Source organism: Cystoisospora suis (assembly GCF_002600585.1).
Source record: "Cystoisospora suis strain Wien I chromosome Unknown contig_491, whole genome shotgun sequence".
Taxonomy (NCBI): Eukaryota; Apicomplexa; class Conoidasida; order Eucoccidiorida; family Sarcocystidae; genus Cystoisospora; species Cystoisospora suis.
In genome coordinates, this window is record NW_027153292.1 from 37,096 (window position 1) to 54,048 (window position 16,953).

Consider the following 16,953-nt stretch of genomic DNA (forward strand, 5'->3'; position numbering starts at 1 on the left):
TCAATGTGACGAGCCAATGCTACTACTAACACGACGTGGAAGACTGGTACCACCGACTGCTGTCACAGCCCTGAGTGCTACTCACGCCCTTAACGTCAGAGTTCTTGAGGCCTCTTATGAGATGACGATTGAAACAGAGCAGGCGGGCCGACTGTTACAACGAACGGGACTGGGACTCTCCCACAACGTGAGTGGACGTACTGTTAGCACGAGCGTGACCGGGACGAGTTTGTTCTCACCTGTGCAACATTGTAAGCAGCACTGTGGTGACGACAAAATTTTACGGCGCTTCATCATCGTTGTACGGGGCAAACGCAGCCGACTACCCACTTGAGAAGACCGGCTCTTCTCACTGGCACTTCCGAACCGGAGCCTCGCGTCACAGACCTGTGCTCGGAGTTTTTTCACGTCACTCCACTGTGGCAACTCAGCTAGGTGACACTGCCCTTTTTCGGCTGAATGGTCAGCAAATTCCACGTGCGTTGGAAAAATTTTATGGCGCTTCATGTGAGGAAGTGATTCAACAGACAACGACAGACTGTGGTCATAGCTCCAATCCACCCGCAGCAACCTCATCGGCTCTGGAACCCAGTTCGCGGTTGTCGGACACATCTTAAAAAAGATATCAGCGACCCAACATGCGAAATATATAGAGCGCGAAAGAGATAGAAATTCTACCACAAGCGAGCAGCGTCCTGGGCGTCGCGGGGGCAACAAAAAAGTCTACGCATAAAGCGACCGGTGCAGTCACCGCGCCGCACTCGCGAAGGGGGAACAAGATGGTATTGACATGCAGCTAAGACTTGTTTCGGAAAATCCCTGGGCCGTACATATTCTCGCTCCTGGAGTCCGCACAGGCTCTCAAGGCAGCGGAGCGGCCGATGATACAAGAAACGCTTGCCCAAGACTGGGAGAACGTTCAGATCTTCGCCTCTGCCTGGACGCCAGTGAGTATGAGAATTACTCCAAGCCGACAAATGCCGGCGTAAAACGCCGCTCCTTGTAACGAAGAAACCGACAACGCCTTAAGGTCTCCGGTGCGCAAGACGGTTTGCGCAGCTACTGCATCCTACAGCTCGTTACCACTTTGTAAGGCAGGGCATGACTTTACAACGCCTAAGCAATCCTGCTCAATGCGCTGTGTCTTTGACAAAGCAGAAATGAACTAACCTGCAAGACCACGCCAAAATTCGCATGGTTGCGCAGGCCAGCAGTGCACACACGTGACAAGCTTGGCAAAAGTCGTGACGAAACGAACCTGAATTATCCATCGACCCGTGCATCGAAAGAAACTCTGACCTCACTGCAGCCGCACTGATGGCCTAAGAACTCCCTACTATGTGACTGCTGCCAAATTCCCCGTGTGCAGACATGCTACCCCAGACCCGCTGGAACACCGAAAAAAACTCTGCCGCGCCTCAAGCAGATATCCCGTTTCACATGAGAGAACCATACCTGCTCCCCCCGCGTAAATGGAAGCTGCACATACATTGGACCCCCGAGACACGCTCCTCTGAACAGTTCAAAACAAGGAAGACGGCCTCACGCTGCCGTGCGAGTACCATCTTTCCACACTGAAAAGTCCAAAACAATCTCGGAGTCCACACTTAGACCGATAACTGCTCTCTCCCGTGTGCTTGCGACCGACCACTTTGATTCCTAGTACGAACAAATTCTGGCAAACGTGAACGGAGACAGCCCCTGGTCTGACGCCGACAAACATCCCTACCCGCGTAACAGAACACCGATTTGGTGGCTTGCTCGAGAACAAGAAACACTTGATAGTGCATCACACGACTGCACATGCCCGAAAACCCCGTAGCTGAATCTGCCACACAGTGAATACGCTCTGAATCATACAGAAAAATGAATAGGTTTTTGCCCAAAGACAGAGAACGACTTCCGGAGCTGTAGACCCTTGCTATCTCGACGCTTGACGTAAACGAAACAAGAATAAAACAAATGGCAGGAACCAACTCTTGACGAGGAGGAGAACATCCTAGAAATGGATCTTTGCCAAAGGTAGTCCCGAGAGAAAAAAAAGGCTACTTTGTCCTTCTGACTCGAGCCTGCAATTTACACGACCTCTTGCCAAACGAGAGGAAAAAACACGTAGAGGTTTATTCCACACCGGCGCTCGCCCCTCGGGCAGCCCGTTGCTCCCCGAGCTCCTCCCACCGCTTCAGGTTCGCCTCCAAAGCTGACATGCAGTTAGTCCTGAGCACACATGACGCAAAACCAAACAGTCCACACACACATTTTCGAGAAACTGATGGGCACGAGATTCCTCATAGAAAATACCGCCGTATCCAGAAGCATAACCTGGTCTGAAACTTGAATGTAAAAGGAACTAGTCAAGTACGACTTCGGTCAGGCTGGCTGTCCGGGCCTAGAGTTGCTTTGCTGCGCCGACGGCATCTGCTGCGCCTATGCGTGAAAGGCCGAATCTGTACCAGGGGGCTAGTCGCGGATCATGGGATTGGCAGCAAAGCAATCTGGGATCTGGTTGTTGGCTCAGCGCACACACTACCACTGCAGCCAAAAAAAACCACCCAGTGTCCGATGTTTGGGGGGCTACTCGCAGCTGCTGGCAACACACTACCTATGGCTGCTAGAATTCAGAAAACTGTTCTTCCACCGTCTGCTGGCCCACCGCTCTTATTTTACCGGAGAAACCCAAGGCCTGGCCCACGGCCTGGCACAGGCGACAAATCACCAGGCAACCGACTCCAAGCTCGAAGACAACGAAGGTTCGACTCTGTACCGGTCAGCCCAGGGTGGCGATAACCACTACACGCGACGACGGTTGAGAAAACTGACGAAGCGCTTGACCTGACTTCAATGTCGATTCATTAAGCCCTTGTTGTCAGACAGTACTCAGATCGGAACGACAGTGCACCTAAGGTGTGAGACCTCCGTGAGCTAAGACTCAAGACAGTTTGTTCCCTATCTACCGTAGGTAATCGTAACTGTCCGAACATCCACAAGAACGCTGCCCCCCCTGTCCTTCTGCAGGCTTGGCTACCCCGAATCCCCAGGTAAGTGAGAAGGCTGATTTCACAACGTCGGTCGGCACTTGAAACTTCGCACACAGCAGCAATGCGCAAACACGCACACGCGCCCCCTCGACCGGACACTTGTCCTTCACAGGACAACTTACGTGATGGCCATGTCGCTCTCTTCCAGCGCCACCAACTCGGTGAACAGCGGCTGCACGCCAGCAAAGCCCGCATAAGGTGTACACCGAATGCAAACGCCAATAAACTCGTATTTCCATATTGTCGACACTCACCAAGGTCGGGAAAAAACAAAAGCCAGTAAGACATTTCCGAGCATCTCCCATTCACTTACAGTGAATGCGAGATGCTCGGAAATGTCTTGCAAAACGCATTGTTCCCTTGATCTGGCGCTGTTGGCTGATGCAGCAAAACAGCCTTTCATGGAAACCGACGCGTGGAATCTCTTGGTAAGAAAATGAGTACGACGCTAAGGAACCGCCTCGTACCGCGCCCCGCCAAAAAACCTCGGCGTCAGCGCTACTGAGCAGAGTACTGAGAGAGCATGCTTTCGGATCGAAGAAAAACCACGAACTCAGGTATGCTTGGCACCTAGACAAGTGTGTCTCTCTCGGTACCGCAGCAGGACAAATCCGAGTACGTTAGACAGACCTGCACTGGGACAAAAGAAGTACGCTGCAGACACACGAGCTCAACCAACAATCGGAAAAAACCCCCCTGCCAGCATACCATAACAACAAATCTGAGAAAGCCTTGCTGAGATTTGGGAAGATCTGCGTCGCGCACGCGGTCGCACAAAAAAGAGACGGGCAGTCCTCTGGCCTTCTCGTCATCACCCTGCTGATAAAACTCCTCCACGACAAGATTACTCCAGCGCACGTGCTGCTCCCAGGGCAACGACGCGTGACCCAAATCCGCTGCCTTCAAACACATCGATACTGCAGTCCTGAGCGACACAAGACCACGAGCAGCGCCGGTAAAAACACTAGGACCTAGCCGACGGCGTTGTTGCTCTGGTCAGCAGCCGCAACAGTCTTGCCACGGATGATTCGCACTTCCCACTTACACTTACCAAACGTCGTCAGATGTCTCATAGCTCTTGAAACCCGGCGCCTGTCTGTGGGTCTGTAGGGATAAAAGCTCATCGCAGGCGAACTCCATGACTGCCGCGATTCACCGCCTCAGTTCGTAGGAACACGTTCCGAACGAGGGACGGAGACAAATTTCCGAGCCAAGAAGCAACGGCACTTCGACATGGAACCTGGCTACAAACACCACTGAAGGTGCATGGCACAGAACTCCGACCGAGGGGAATACCGGAGCACGCTTCTCTTCGCACAAAAGCAGCACGACATCCCATCCTACTGTCCGCAGCGCCCTGACCACAGTCGACGAAACAGGACACCACCGAGAACAGTGAGCCGGCACCACGAAGGGAGGAAGTAGACTCACTCTGAAGAGAGAAATTTCCTCGAAATGCTTTTTCATGTCAGTAGCTAAGATGAGATCGATAATAGTTTTCCGCTTCTCGCGGAAGACGTCCGCGGAGACGAAAGAGAACAAATTGGCGTCCGAGTCCCCCAGCACGCTGAACAAGGTAGCCGCGTGAAAGTTTTCCAACACAGAAATGTCGTTGTACGTTATCGCCAAGTGATGTGCGGTGTTAATGAGAAACTGATTGTTGCGGCCTGAGCACGCAGCACCCAGAAAAAACAAGCAAGACATTAGGCGCACTCGTAACAACGAAAGCAAACCATTGAGGAACAGGAACGGCCAGGCGCTCGCAACTGTGCCGCACAGGTGCCCAGTGCAATCTTGTCAGGGCTCTACAATGTGTCCGCGCAGGTGGAAACTACTGCAAAGATCCTTGAGTATCTCCTGGGACAATTTGACCCGCAATCTCGACTGCTTATTGATACGTGTAGCACAACGCCAAACTGCAGGAACGACGACGGGAGAGGATGCGAAAGCATGTAAAAGCAAACGAGAAACGTCCAATGTGTAGGCCGGCCTCCCCTGCAGTCCCTGCTGACACCAAACGGATACAACGTGCACCCGCCGAGAGAAAGGATGAATACACTGGGGCGGCAGCGGTTGCCTCAGGGAGGAAGGCTGTTCAGAAACCTCAGAACAGAGCAGCCACGCAGCACGAGAGCAGCAGTAACAGAGATTCACCCAAAGCCTCCCGGAAAGTTGCAAAAGATTCGTCGCTCATCGAAGCACCACCCCCCCCCTCCATCCTCGTGACACAAGAAAAGTTCCAAAGAGCTACTCATTGGGCACAGTGTTGGAAAGCCTTCACGACTGCTCATCAGGGAATCAACACCACATTAGCGGCCAGCACTACCAGAGATTCACTCCTTTTCCTGACTAAGACCTGCTAACCCGCCAGAACAAACGCAAACAGCCACGTACCAGGGTGTGCAATATCATGGCTTAGAGCAGCGATCGCGACGCTCAAACTGTCAACCTCCGTCAGCATGCAGTCGATGCCTAGCATCGTCAGCAGACAAAATGTGAAGTGGCCGACCTGCCAGGAAAACACCACTCAAACGGACATTCGCGGGAGTACAAAAGCCGGACCCAATACCACTTACTAAGCGGTTCTCAACTTTGTGATGGTCGAAGAAGACAAAAAGGAGCAAGTCACTAACAATGAAGCCTCGGCAACCCGCCGCCACGTACACGGAGTGTCGCGGCATAGCACATGAATGCTTCCTCGACTGACAGCTGTACGCCTGTTTTCGGTCTGGGAGGATAACATACCTAATAGGCTACAGTGCAATCGCACCGTACATACGGCCTGTTATCCGCCCTCACGGCAACGCCAGGCTCTCTACGTATGTATGCTCGCAACATTGCCAACGAAACCTGTGTCACTGCGCCTTACCTGTGCCCCGTGCGCTGCGTTATGGTACGGGTTTGGATAATACAGCATGTTGACCCTTGAGAGAAAGCACTCGACCATTTCTGAGAATCCCGCAAGCATCCGGTCACGGCACTGCAGTAACAAACTGCGCCCTACAGCCACCAGCACTGGACCCTTCCTCGAGTCCTGTAACTGTACACAAAACCGAAGATAGGAGAAGCACGCGCTACGACGGCATCTCTGAGAGGCTTCCTGACCGCGATCGCCTCCGCTTCTCTGTGGATGGAACAGCACTCTAAACTATGGAGACCGGTGCACCACAGATCAATCACTCCAACAGACAGCGTAAACTTCCGCGACGAAAGTCAGTAGCAGCTGTCAGCCCGCTGAAACAAACATAAGGGCGAACGTAACACTGTGGGCATGGAAAAATCTCAAGACGTGTTGGGGCAAGGTAGAACAACGACACCAGCAACCCTATACCCCCGCGCACGCGGACGACAAACACACGCAAACTCCTATCAACCCCAGTCGCACGCCTCGTCAATCCACGACGGTAGGAGTGCGTACCTCATCGTGCGCGAAGAACATACGGGTGAACTGCCCAGCCCGCATACGCGTAGCAGTTGGCACAAGCGCCTGACCATGTGCGCCCTTCTGTCACGCAGCGACTTCAAATCTGGTCACACACATCCCTAACCTCCCATATCTGGCGAGAGAGTATAGTCTACCACAATCACAAGCAAAGAAGTGCCGTCATCGTCCGTACGGAATTACTACGGGAACCCAATGTCTTTCCTGGAAAAAAGTGAGCAGGATAACCCTGCAACAAGATTCTTCGAACCATGCACCGCTTACAGAAAGAAGATCGAGCGACCACTCGTGCCCAATCCTAGTAAAGAGTTCAGCCCGCTCGTTAGACGAAATTCTAGCCGACATGGACCATCTTCCCATGCGAGCGGAGAAACTCCGACTGCTTGCTGGAATTGAAATGCCGCTGTGACCCCGCTGCACAGGCTCCGGTTCTCTGTCCTCTCCCGCCATCAGTTTCATATAGTCTCGCGCGAACTCTGCCCCCAGATCTGAGCGTCGGATCTTTGCCAAGTCCTTCCGGCTGACTAAAATAGCCATCGCCCTAGAAGCATAATACGAGAAAAAAGCGGCCCAACCCTGCCGAACAAAACGACTCCCAGTTGCGTGACCGGAAACCTCCTGACAGTTGGTTGTTTGCCCAGCAGCGTTTTCAGACAAACGCTTCCGCGCACCACAACGACCGGAAGCTTACACACACATCAGCACGTAGACGTAAACGCAACCGACTGCAGTCCACATTCCTCAAGCCTGACCGGGGACGTCAGAGTATACTCATTATGTTGAGGAAGTCTAAGATTGAAAGCTACCGCCGTCCCCGAAGCAGCAGACGCCGATATTCTTGGCTGCAGCCGCTCCCCTTCTCAGTGAAGCCTCTCAGCTGTCAGCGCGAACCCTCGCTCCACTCGAACGTACCGAACACGGTAAGTCTGGCCTCCTTTGCCCAGCCCCCTCATGCGAAACCTGGAAAATTCCACGACTTACGGAAGAAGAAGGCCCTCAATGTCTTCCACTTCGGACAGAGACAGATGCTTCTGCTGCTTGCCCCTTAACACAACTTCCATAGTCGAGCGTAAGTAGTTACTGATTGTTTCCAAACCACCTTCAGGCGTGTTTTGCGGCCGCAAGAAGCGTTGCTCCAGCTCATCTACCCTCCGGCTGCTCTTCTGCAAATCCACATAAAGGGACGCGACAGCGCAGGCAGGACAAATACTTACGTAATCTCTGCACCGAGTGTCTGCACCTGTAACCTTTGATAGGCTACTGGGAACACACCAACGACGCCAGCGGTATGGTTCCTCGGTACCCGGCTGGCTCTGAGCTTAGCTGCAAATACCTGTGTCTGTAAAAAAGCGTACCCTCTAAACCCACCATTTGCTGGTACATATAGTGAACAGGACGTACCTTCCAGTCCAGCCACACCGCTCGGGAGTTGAGCTCACCCTCGTAGCGGCTTATGATACAGATGACGGCGAACACGAAGGTCCAGACTATGTTGTTGACCGCAGCGGCTGTCGCCACGCCGTCGTCCTCCCACACAATACCTACAATGAAAACGGCAACTGCCGCAACGATGTACAACACGGTGATCGGCCATGCTACCATCAGCCTACGCAACAAGAGAAAACACGAGAAAAACTGGACCGGACGTAAAACCCGGTGCAAGGCCGGACGCCGAAGGCGCTCGCTATCCGAAGGAGAATATGCGGGGTCGAAATCAACTGCTTAGACACGCGGCTCCCTAAAAGCTCAGACAAGAAGTACCACCTATGCCATACTCTAGAAGAGCAACAAAATATCGAGGAGCGGATGAGCCCTAAGTATCCTTCCGTGCGCTGCTAGTCGCATGAAGAGAACAAGTTGCTCGCGAAAAACGCGGAGTGCCCACAGGCAGGAACCGGTTTAGTTACCTTATGGGGAAAATCAAATTGAAGATGAGCATCTGAACGGCGACGCTGGCCATAGTATCTGCTAGGGCGCGGTCACCTATGAACGCGACCACCTCCGGGTGAGTGCCGCTCATCGCTATACAGCGAGCGACCGCCATCGGCACAATGCCGTCGGCGAGGCAGAGCAGGCACGACTGGTTACAGAGACACGCAAGAAGAGTGACGGCGTGAGGCTCCAGTCAGCAAATCACCAACAGCGAGTCAGAATGAAGACTCCCAGGCGTCCGCCTCGGTTCTAGGAACCGAGGAAGCAGCGTCGCCCGTAACGGTGGTACATACTAAGACACCGAAGCTACCAGAGAAAGTTGTTGCATCGCTGCAGGAGTGGCCCCGTAGACACTTCTACTAAAAAACACAGTCTTCGGTTTCTGAAAGTAAGCGCTGAGTCTCCTCTCCTCGACCTGCTCTCCGGCGACTGATCTGTTGAAAAGTACGGTCTCATGTCAGCATTACAGCATCCATCAATAGAATGCGGGAAGCAGCGCCGCCCCACACGTGACGGGAACCCTTAGTCCACCACGCGCGACTCTACCACACGCCGCGCGTATTCCTCTGTCCGCGACGTCGCGATGGTGCCCCGCTAACCTCAACAATAGCGACTAAAAAAAAGGCACTCAAACACGCGACACGCAAGGCAACGGGAAACCGGACTGCCACCTAGAAAATAGGCAGGTCAAGAAGCATAGGTTCGGGTACTCGTGAACTGATTCGCCACAAACTCAATCCTGTCCCAAGTCTCCACGAAAAAAACACTCCGTCCCTCAAGTGCCTGCAGCGCGCGCGACTAGCTGGGAGCACGGAGTGACATCACTGACGCCTGTGCTTGCACCGTCTTCTCGGAAGCGTGCACCATTCCACTGCTATGGGGGGAAAGGCACGAAGAACTCACCGCTACTTGCAAACAAACCGTCAACTTTTCCAGGTGTGCCCGCAGCTGAAAGAACCCAGCTAGAACCATCACAACCATGCAAATGATTGGCTGGAGTCCGACGATGATGTGGTGCAGAGTTATAAGGTACCACTTCGACGGTGGCAAAACGAACTTCACCCGAGAGTTATCTGAAACACGGACAAAACACATGAAGCTGACACGCATGTGGGTACCGGGAAACTCCGGACACACACGCGACAGTGGGACACTAAAGACTCCCAGTATCACAAACCTACGCACCCCTCTCCGACGTCAGTCCCTTCCAATGTCGCGGGAGCCGCTGCTAACCGGCAGCTCCACCAGTCTCGACGGAAACCGAGCCCAACCACGAGTGCCTCCTTCACTGCTCGAGAAACCCGTCAAGATCAGGTCCCTCGTCACTCGCTCACCGTGGGATCGTAGCACAGAACGCACGCGGTAGCAGTACGAGCAACACGGTGCAACGCGGGAGCGTGGCAACACAACCTTCCAGACTCACTGCTCTGGAATGGAAGCAGGGAAGGATACACCAACATACTGCGGTTTACCCATGCAACAGTCAAGCACAACTCGGAACTCCCTGTATCCTCAGCCCTGAGACTACTGACAGGACAGGCCCGCTGTTACCATAGACGCCAGCAGGGCGGAGAAAAGTGGATGCACTGGGACGTATGTGTAGCGAACACCGTGGAGTTCGTCTGAATTAATGAGAGTCTTGTGCCCCCCCACTGAATGAGGAGAACTGCACAGTGTTCGCTACACGCTCCACTGCATCAGCCTGAGAACCACCTGACGTGAGCTGAAGAGAAGCGGTTCACCCTTAGTTTCTCTGCTGCACTCACAGTCGTAAACTTCTGCCAGAATGATTTCCGAGAACTCCGTCAGCATGCACAAAACGGAGCCGAGAACCAGGCGCAAGGGCAAAATGGACAAAATGTACGCTTTGAACTCAGCTTCTTTGTCAGGGTCCTGGAAGTACGGGACCGGCAAGGTCCTTAACTCCGGGTCTGTCTTGGAGCCCCGGAGCATCTGAAATGTATCCATTCCCCACAACGTGCGAAAATGAGCCCAGTGCGCTTCCACATTGGCTGCAAACTGAGATTCCCCACGACTCAGTGCCGCCTTGTTCACTTCCTCGGCAGCAGCAGACGCCACGGCACGAAGGCGAGGGACGTCATGGAAGGACCGTCTATCCAACTTCCTGGAGTCGCCAGCACTGCCAATCCCTGCCAGAGAGCACTGGGGACAGAATAGAAAAAAATATCGACAACGAAAACGGTCCACGACGGAGTAGCAGGCCAAACAAAGACAGCTGCACCATGGTAACGCGAGGTTTTTGGCCGCCTGTCCTAAAATCCGTACAACGCGCGCTTGTGCTTGGCCGTCTAACCCAACAGCGAACCAACCGACATGTAAGGAAACTGCAATGGATTCGGAACAAACAGGACGAGTCGGGAGGCCACGTGGAAACTGTAACAATTGAAGAGTGCGGAACCGGCACCGCACGGACGTCATCTGCACACCGAAAACGCGGCTGGCCATGAAAGAAGAGATCACGCCGAGAACAAAGAGCCTCTACTCACTCGAGAACAACGGGCGAAGCATTGAACGCCAAGAACGGGTGACAAAACATTGACAGCCCAACCGTGGCACCACTAACCCTGACCAAATGCTTCGTACCACCAACGGCGTCACATTCCCTCCTCCTTGATATAACCAGTCTATAGCAATCCCAAAGACGGATACGTACAGAGTGTTTACTTTCGGTCCGAACAACGGAGTGAGCCCAGGTGAGGGGGAACAACAGGTTCACAACTACGAAAGGCTGAGCCTGTTTCGCAAGAACCTAATGAAGGCGGCTGCTGCAACTGCAGGTTCGACCGCCCGCCATCCGGCTTGGCTCGATGCAGATCCGATGCAGCTCGAAACTGTCAGACAGCGTTCTTGAAACAGCTGACGACCAGCGCACGGCTAGCGGAGGCACGAGTACTTGGCGTTACTACTGCTCACCCGACCGACTTGCAAGGTGAACCTGGGACAAGTTTCCCGGCCGCGCACCCACCCGGTCATCGGTGACCTGTGGCCGAAACCAAAGAAAAACTGCTATCTAGACCTCTCTGAACACGATCACTTTCCTCCACAGCGCGGAGACACTACGAAAACCAATGAGACGCAATTTCAGGATGACGACCAGACATGCGTCTGCTGGTAAACACTGAGAGAAACGTGGGACTTCTCACGGTCGGACACGCAAAGTGTTTTGTCACTGACTGAGTGCAGACAAACGACGGGCAAATAACAGGGGTAAGACAGAGCTTACAACGGGAGAAGGCACGGAACTCTCCTGTGTCTACCTCCGCCCAAACCTAGACGAGACGGCGCCATGGTGTTCACTGAACCGGCAGACACTAAGCGGCAAGACTAATCTCCCTCCTGCTGAAGCACCACCCAACCAACAAACGAACCCAAGCGCACGAAAACTCCTCCTTGAAAAAGGGTCCCCGACAATGGGGGGCCTTCCGAGGAGAACCTGGCTCACTTGAAAAACACTCCAGTATGAAATTTTTCCCCAGAACGCCTTCCTTCTCCATCACCTTCCACCTGCAAAAAAGCTAAACCGCCGACCAACGGCTGGGAAACAGGGCGGCAGTTTGAATATGTGCATACCTGTCTATTTTTCGGGTTCAGAGAGCCCGTATGAGGTCTCTCACTCCATGAAACAGTAGTATGCTTGGTCATAGGAGAGAGACGTGTCGAAGACCCTGATTCAAGGTCTTTACGGAGGCATTCCGGTATACTCTCCTCCGGCAGAGACACACACGCGGACAAGCCCGATCGGCTGTATTGCTCGCCGCCAAACGTGACAGCGCGAGGAGGTCCAACTTTTTTTAGTATCCTCCCTGAAACAGTATTGACGCTCGACGCCGTAGAAATAGCAGGAGACACGCCTTGATGCGATTTCGGGAAGTCCGTTCTACCGCTACCTGCGGGAACCTCGGCCACCTCCCCGGAAGATTCCTCTGTAGCGCGCTGTTGAGGGGAGCCCACGAGCGAGTGATCATGAGAGACTTCTCGTAGGTCATTAGGGAACTCCGAACAAGCCGGAGTCCCAAAAGAAGCATCCCTCCGAGCCTCCTCAGCGGATGCTATGCTATGTTGTCGGGGCACTGAATCACTGTCAGGCAGGGGCTGCTGAGTAGCCGGAGGAGGCACATCGTTGTCACCAAACAGAGGCTGCACACCCAGGGGAGCCCTATCGATGTCGGGAAACAGCGGGTGAACACCCAGACGACTTCCTTCGCTGTCGGGGAACAGCGGCTGAATACCCAGAGGACCCCCATCGCTGGAACCCTCCATAGCTGCGCTCCTCCACTAGGCCCCTAGACGCTAAGACGGTCGAAAAAGACGCCGAAACATTGCGCGTAGCCGCAGAGACGCTGCGTGCTGCGCGACCAAAAAGACTGGGTATTAAGCGCTCGCATAGCAGCAGAATTCACCGCAGTTACACAACGTCGGAGTCGACACTCCCTTCGAAGTTGCAGGGGTGGCGAGAATGAGGAAACAGGAGTGAACCGGGTTCAGCAACACGAAGATCTCTAGATAACGTGCAAGCGTCGCTAAGGAGTGCAACTTGGCCCGAGTCGCTGACACGTCTCCAATGGAGCAGCCCCTCGATTGGAAGTCCACCCCAACACAAGGGCGCACAAACAGACTTGCTAACGCACGCATGCTCATCTACCGGCGACAGACAAAAACCATACACGTGTTCTCCACTTCGCACGCGCTATGGTCTACGACTGGTTCACCGTGATACCCAGATTCCCGAGAGGCCGATCAGCAGTGCTGCTCCTCAGCTCCGCGCAAGGAAAGGTCAGTATCAAGCAGCTTTCCCAGCGAACTGCGAAAAGGATCTGCATGCTCAGAGGCGAAGCCCCAGTCGTGCTCGCTGACGGGAATTGTTCGCTGCCGGGCCAGAAAAAAGAAGTCCCAAGGGCAGCGCCCACGGTCTCCCTGCCTTGGGACTTACGATTAGAGACAGCACCCCAGCATGGAACACGGCTTTCTTGCGACCTAGCTACCACCTACACGGCGTGGCAGCTGTCAGCGCGCAGTTTCCACCGGGGATTGCGGGGGCTTCGACGAGACAGTCGAGTGCAGCAGCGCATAGGCGGACTCCTTTGTTGGTGTGTTCCTGGTCCTTTAGCCAGCTGCCTCTCTGAGTCAGTTGCTACCGGGACACGAGTCCATCTTCCTCAGTCTCCGAAGCCCCGTTCAGACGTGTATAGTAGTAAATCCTGAAGCGGTGTCATTCTCGGGCCGCGGTTATTGCGGTCACCAAAAAAAGAGCGGACAAACTGCTCGTGACACGGAAATCGGCGGTCCCAAATTGAGTTCTGGTGGACATTGAAGGGCTGAGCGTGACGAACGAGGGTCCGAGGAACGCGCGTATACACTGTGCATATCAGCGGTCCGGACGGGGTGTCTTTACACTAGTGGGCAGTTGCGCGGTTCTCAAGAAGACCACTGGCACAGCAGTGCTCGCGTGCAGACCTTTGAGCGAGTGTGCTTCTAGCAATGGTGTTTGCTCTAAGGGTTTTCCGGGCTGTGGCGGCATTTGCCGCCCTTGTTCTTTGCGTCGACTCTCAGACGACCTCACCAGGCCGCAGAATAAAAGATAGAAAAAATGAGGCAGAGAGATTCCAGGTTCGGACATGACTAAGGGACTGCTGCTATTCTGAGCTCCACATGGTTGCCTGCAGGCAATGGCAGGGAAGATTCGAAGCGTACGTACCAGACATCCTAGCGTGACTGTGGTGCCCACGCGTGAAAATGATTCTCAGGCTTCCCCGCTGGCCGGCCGACGCTCACTTGGACCCGTAGCGGCAGCAGTCCCTGGGAAACAGTTTCAGAAAGTCCTAGAAAATGCCGTACGTCATTGCACGTAACGAACACTGAGCGGAATCGCAATCGCAATCTATTCACAGGAAGAGAATCCTTTTGCATCGGTCCCCGCCGCAAGGGGACATCTGCTACGCAAGTCGAGATTCGCGGAAGTGCCTGAGGTGCGTCACGGGACGCCAAAGCTAACGAGGCAAAGGAGGACGCTAAAAAACTCAGGGCGCCGACAAGCCGGCAATAGAAATTCGTGCAAGAAAGGTTGAGAGACGCCAGGCAAGCTCCTGCGTCGCATGGCCCCTTTCCTCCAGTGTATGCTGCTTGTGTAGAAGCCTGCTGCGGCGAAAAGCATTGGGGATCTCGAAGATGAAGAGATAGGAGCTGAGCTTGGTGCTTCCGTGGCTCGGCGGAAGCACCATGCGCAGCCTGAAATCGAGGAAACCCCCACCGAGGAAGAAGCTCCGGCTGTTGTGAAGCCACCTGCTTCTGTAGCTGAAGAAGCTCGGGGGGTACGTTCCTTCAGATGGCCAGGACTCAGTCGGGTTCTCTCAGTTGCTTCACCAGGGGCTTGTCATTAACGTTGTGACAGGTGGGCTTTGAAGTCACACTACAATCGTCTGTCCTGCAATTGCCACCGCCGTCCGCTAGGCCAACCAGCTCAGCAGCCATCGGTCCCTCAGCCACCGGCTCAGCCGACTCCTATTCCCGCTCCCGTAAGGAGGACCTTTTTCTCAACTGTAGCCAAACCCACTGTGCTCTTGTAGGTTGAGGCGGAGATGGCCGCCGGCGAAGCACCGACTGCTCCTTTGCCCGAAGTGCCGGACCGCCAGGCGGAGCAGGCTCCTGTTCCTCTTGCGCCGGTGATTCCCCCGCTTCCAGCTCCCTCGCCCGTAAGCGACGTCCCGGTGAAATCCTGAACTCCGGAACCCCGGAATGCTGAAAGTACTATAGGCGCCTACGGTCTCCGGCAAACCTGTCCCGTTTGCAACCGTCCCTGCTGGGCTTCCCTTACAGCCACCTATCACCATACAGAACAACAATTGCTGCGGTGGGGCTGGAGAGGGCGAGTAGAACCAAGTGTGCGAGGGCCGCGGGGGTGCACCTGAAAGGAGTCGTCCAGAGTGTGTCCCTGTTCAGACCTCTTAGAAGGCGGGATGGCCCGTCACACTCAGTAAATGAATTCGCCAGTAATGGCGGGTTGACACGACCCCACGCGAGCACTGCGTTCAGTCGATATTTCAGTTTTTGTAACTCCGCGCCTACGATGGAGAGGAAAGAAGCAGAACACTCTGTTGCCGCTCAGCTCCACACAAGCGTCGCCTTACTAGCTCCAAATGCGATGACTATTCTGTTGTCTCGGGTTTCAAGCGCGGTTTACGCACTCATCGAGTGCTGAATTGACGTGGCGCGAACAACACAGAAGTAAAGGAAAAGTGCCCCGATAGAATCTGCCGCGTATCACCGGGTGTTCCGAGGCTCGAGCTGATATCGCGGTCTAGGGGAAACAGACTGTGCCCGGCACTCCGAGAGTGCGCAGGCGAGCAGTCGCGGGTTACGCAGATGCTCGTCTGGGTACCTCGGCTGGCAACTGGCTGACTTTCGCATCGCGCTAGCAACAAGTTCCAGATTTTCTCCTTAGTCCAGTATCGGCTTATCTGGGAGGTGTTCAGCGGCAAACACCTTCTCGCCGCCAACTGTCCCTGCCACTTCCTAAAGGTGCGGATAGCTTTTTGCAAGCACCTGGATTCACTAGTGGCCGTCGCGCCCGTCCCAGCTTACACACATGGGCAAATGGCCGGCCCTAAGGGCTCAATGTCGGTTCTATTTTTGCCTACTCTCCGGCGCGAAGCAGGTATCTTTTCCGGAGGGGCCTGGAAGAATCTAGCACTTCTTTGCCTCTTAATTGCCGTTCGTAGTCATGCCTTGCCTGACCTGACTATTGACCCCTCCAGGATTGGGTGGGATCGAGAACTGAGTTCGTGCTATCTGTCGTCTAGCTCTGAAGGAGGATTCGTCGGCTCAACGCACGAGTTCACCGCTCTCGTGTACCGCAGTGCCCAAGCTGTGGTTGCTTTCGAGCCAGTCGACACTGTGGGCATGTGCGACCTGTCCGGGGGTCTTGAGTACCTCTTTGTCCCCTGTGAACCTGAGACGAGACCCCACCACGTTTCTTTCCAAGTCCCAGCATCAGCAACGCTCTGGGGAAGGACCAGGCAAAAAAAAAAAGAGGGGTGGCTGGGCTGGACTGTGCGAAAAGTGACTGCGGCGGCACGGAAGGTCGCGTTCTCGGAGAGGTCGCCACTTGACGAAGTGATGTCCTTTCTGGACGCGCAGCTGGAAAGCCAGGAGGATTACTGGCTTTTCTGCAACAACATGCAGCCAAAACGCAACGCCGTCTTTTCTTATATCAACAGTTGGGGGCATGTGCTACATGAGTACTCCATGAGGAACTGGTCTTCTGAGCTGCCGACAATCCCGTTGTTTCATTTCCCGAGTGACCCTCGGTCTTCTGCACCTTAGTGAAATCTTCATACTGTGACTAACCTTGCACCAAGGGGAAAGACTCGAGCATCCCCGACAGCCGATCGTAGCTTGTTCGACCGCCGCCCGGGGTAATTTGCTAACAGGTGCCGCGTCTCAGTCCCAGATGCCTTCCAGGGAAGGGCACCGGTCTCAGTTACCCGGACATTGCTTCTGGGTCGGGCGTCTGGTGGCGCTTCG

General features: G+C 54.4%; 1 protein-coding gene across 1 annotated transcript; it reads right to left on the minus strand.

Annotated features, from left to right (window-relative positions):
- Positions 1–673: 673 nt before the first annotated feature.
- CSUI_001252 (3 5 -cyclic nucleotide phosphodiesterase domain-containing protein) lies at positions 674–13,728 on the minus strand. The gene is made up of 14 exons (XM_068061458.1): positions 11,876–13,728; positions 10,179–10,537; positions 9,316–9,485; positions 8,388–8,560; positions 7,882–8,086; positions 7,462–7,643; positions 6,745–7,021; positions 5,908–6,072; positions 5,433–5,547; positions 4,470–4,705; positions 4,090–4,142; positions 3,747–3,963; positions 3,161–3,210; positions 674–2,217 (listed from the first exon to the last, which is right to left on the minus strand). The coding sequence occupies exons 1-14, from the start codon at positions 12,691–12,693 to the stop codon at positions 2,121–2,123; spliced, it is 3,117 nt and encodes a 1,038-aa protein (XP_067926572.1). The 5' UTR covers positions 12,694–13,728; the 3' UTR covers positions 674–2,120.
- Positions 13,729–16,953: the final 3,225 nt, after the last annotated feature.

What these genes read in the sequence shown, in the direction of transcription:
- CSUI_001252 (XM_068061458.1), bottom strand. Translation starts at nt 12,693, where the DNA reads ATGGAGGGTTCCAGCGATGGGGGTCCTCTGGGTATTCAGCCGCTGTTC. An exon ending in TCTGGCAGAAGTTTACGACT is followed by an intron (nt 9,486 to 10,178) that starts GTGAGTGCAGCA and finishes TCCGTGTTTCAG; the next exon opens with ATAACTCTCGGGTGAAGTTC. An exon ending in CGGTGTGGCTGGACTGGAAG is followed by an intron (nt 7,644 to 7,881) that starts GTACGTCCTGTT and finishes GTGGATTTGCAG; the next exon opens with AAGAGCAGCCGGAGGGTAGA.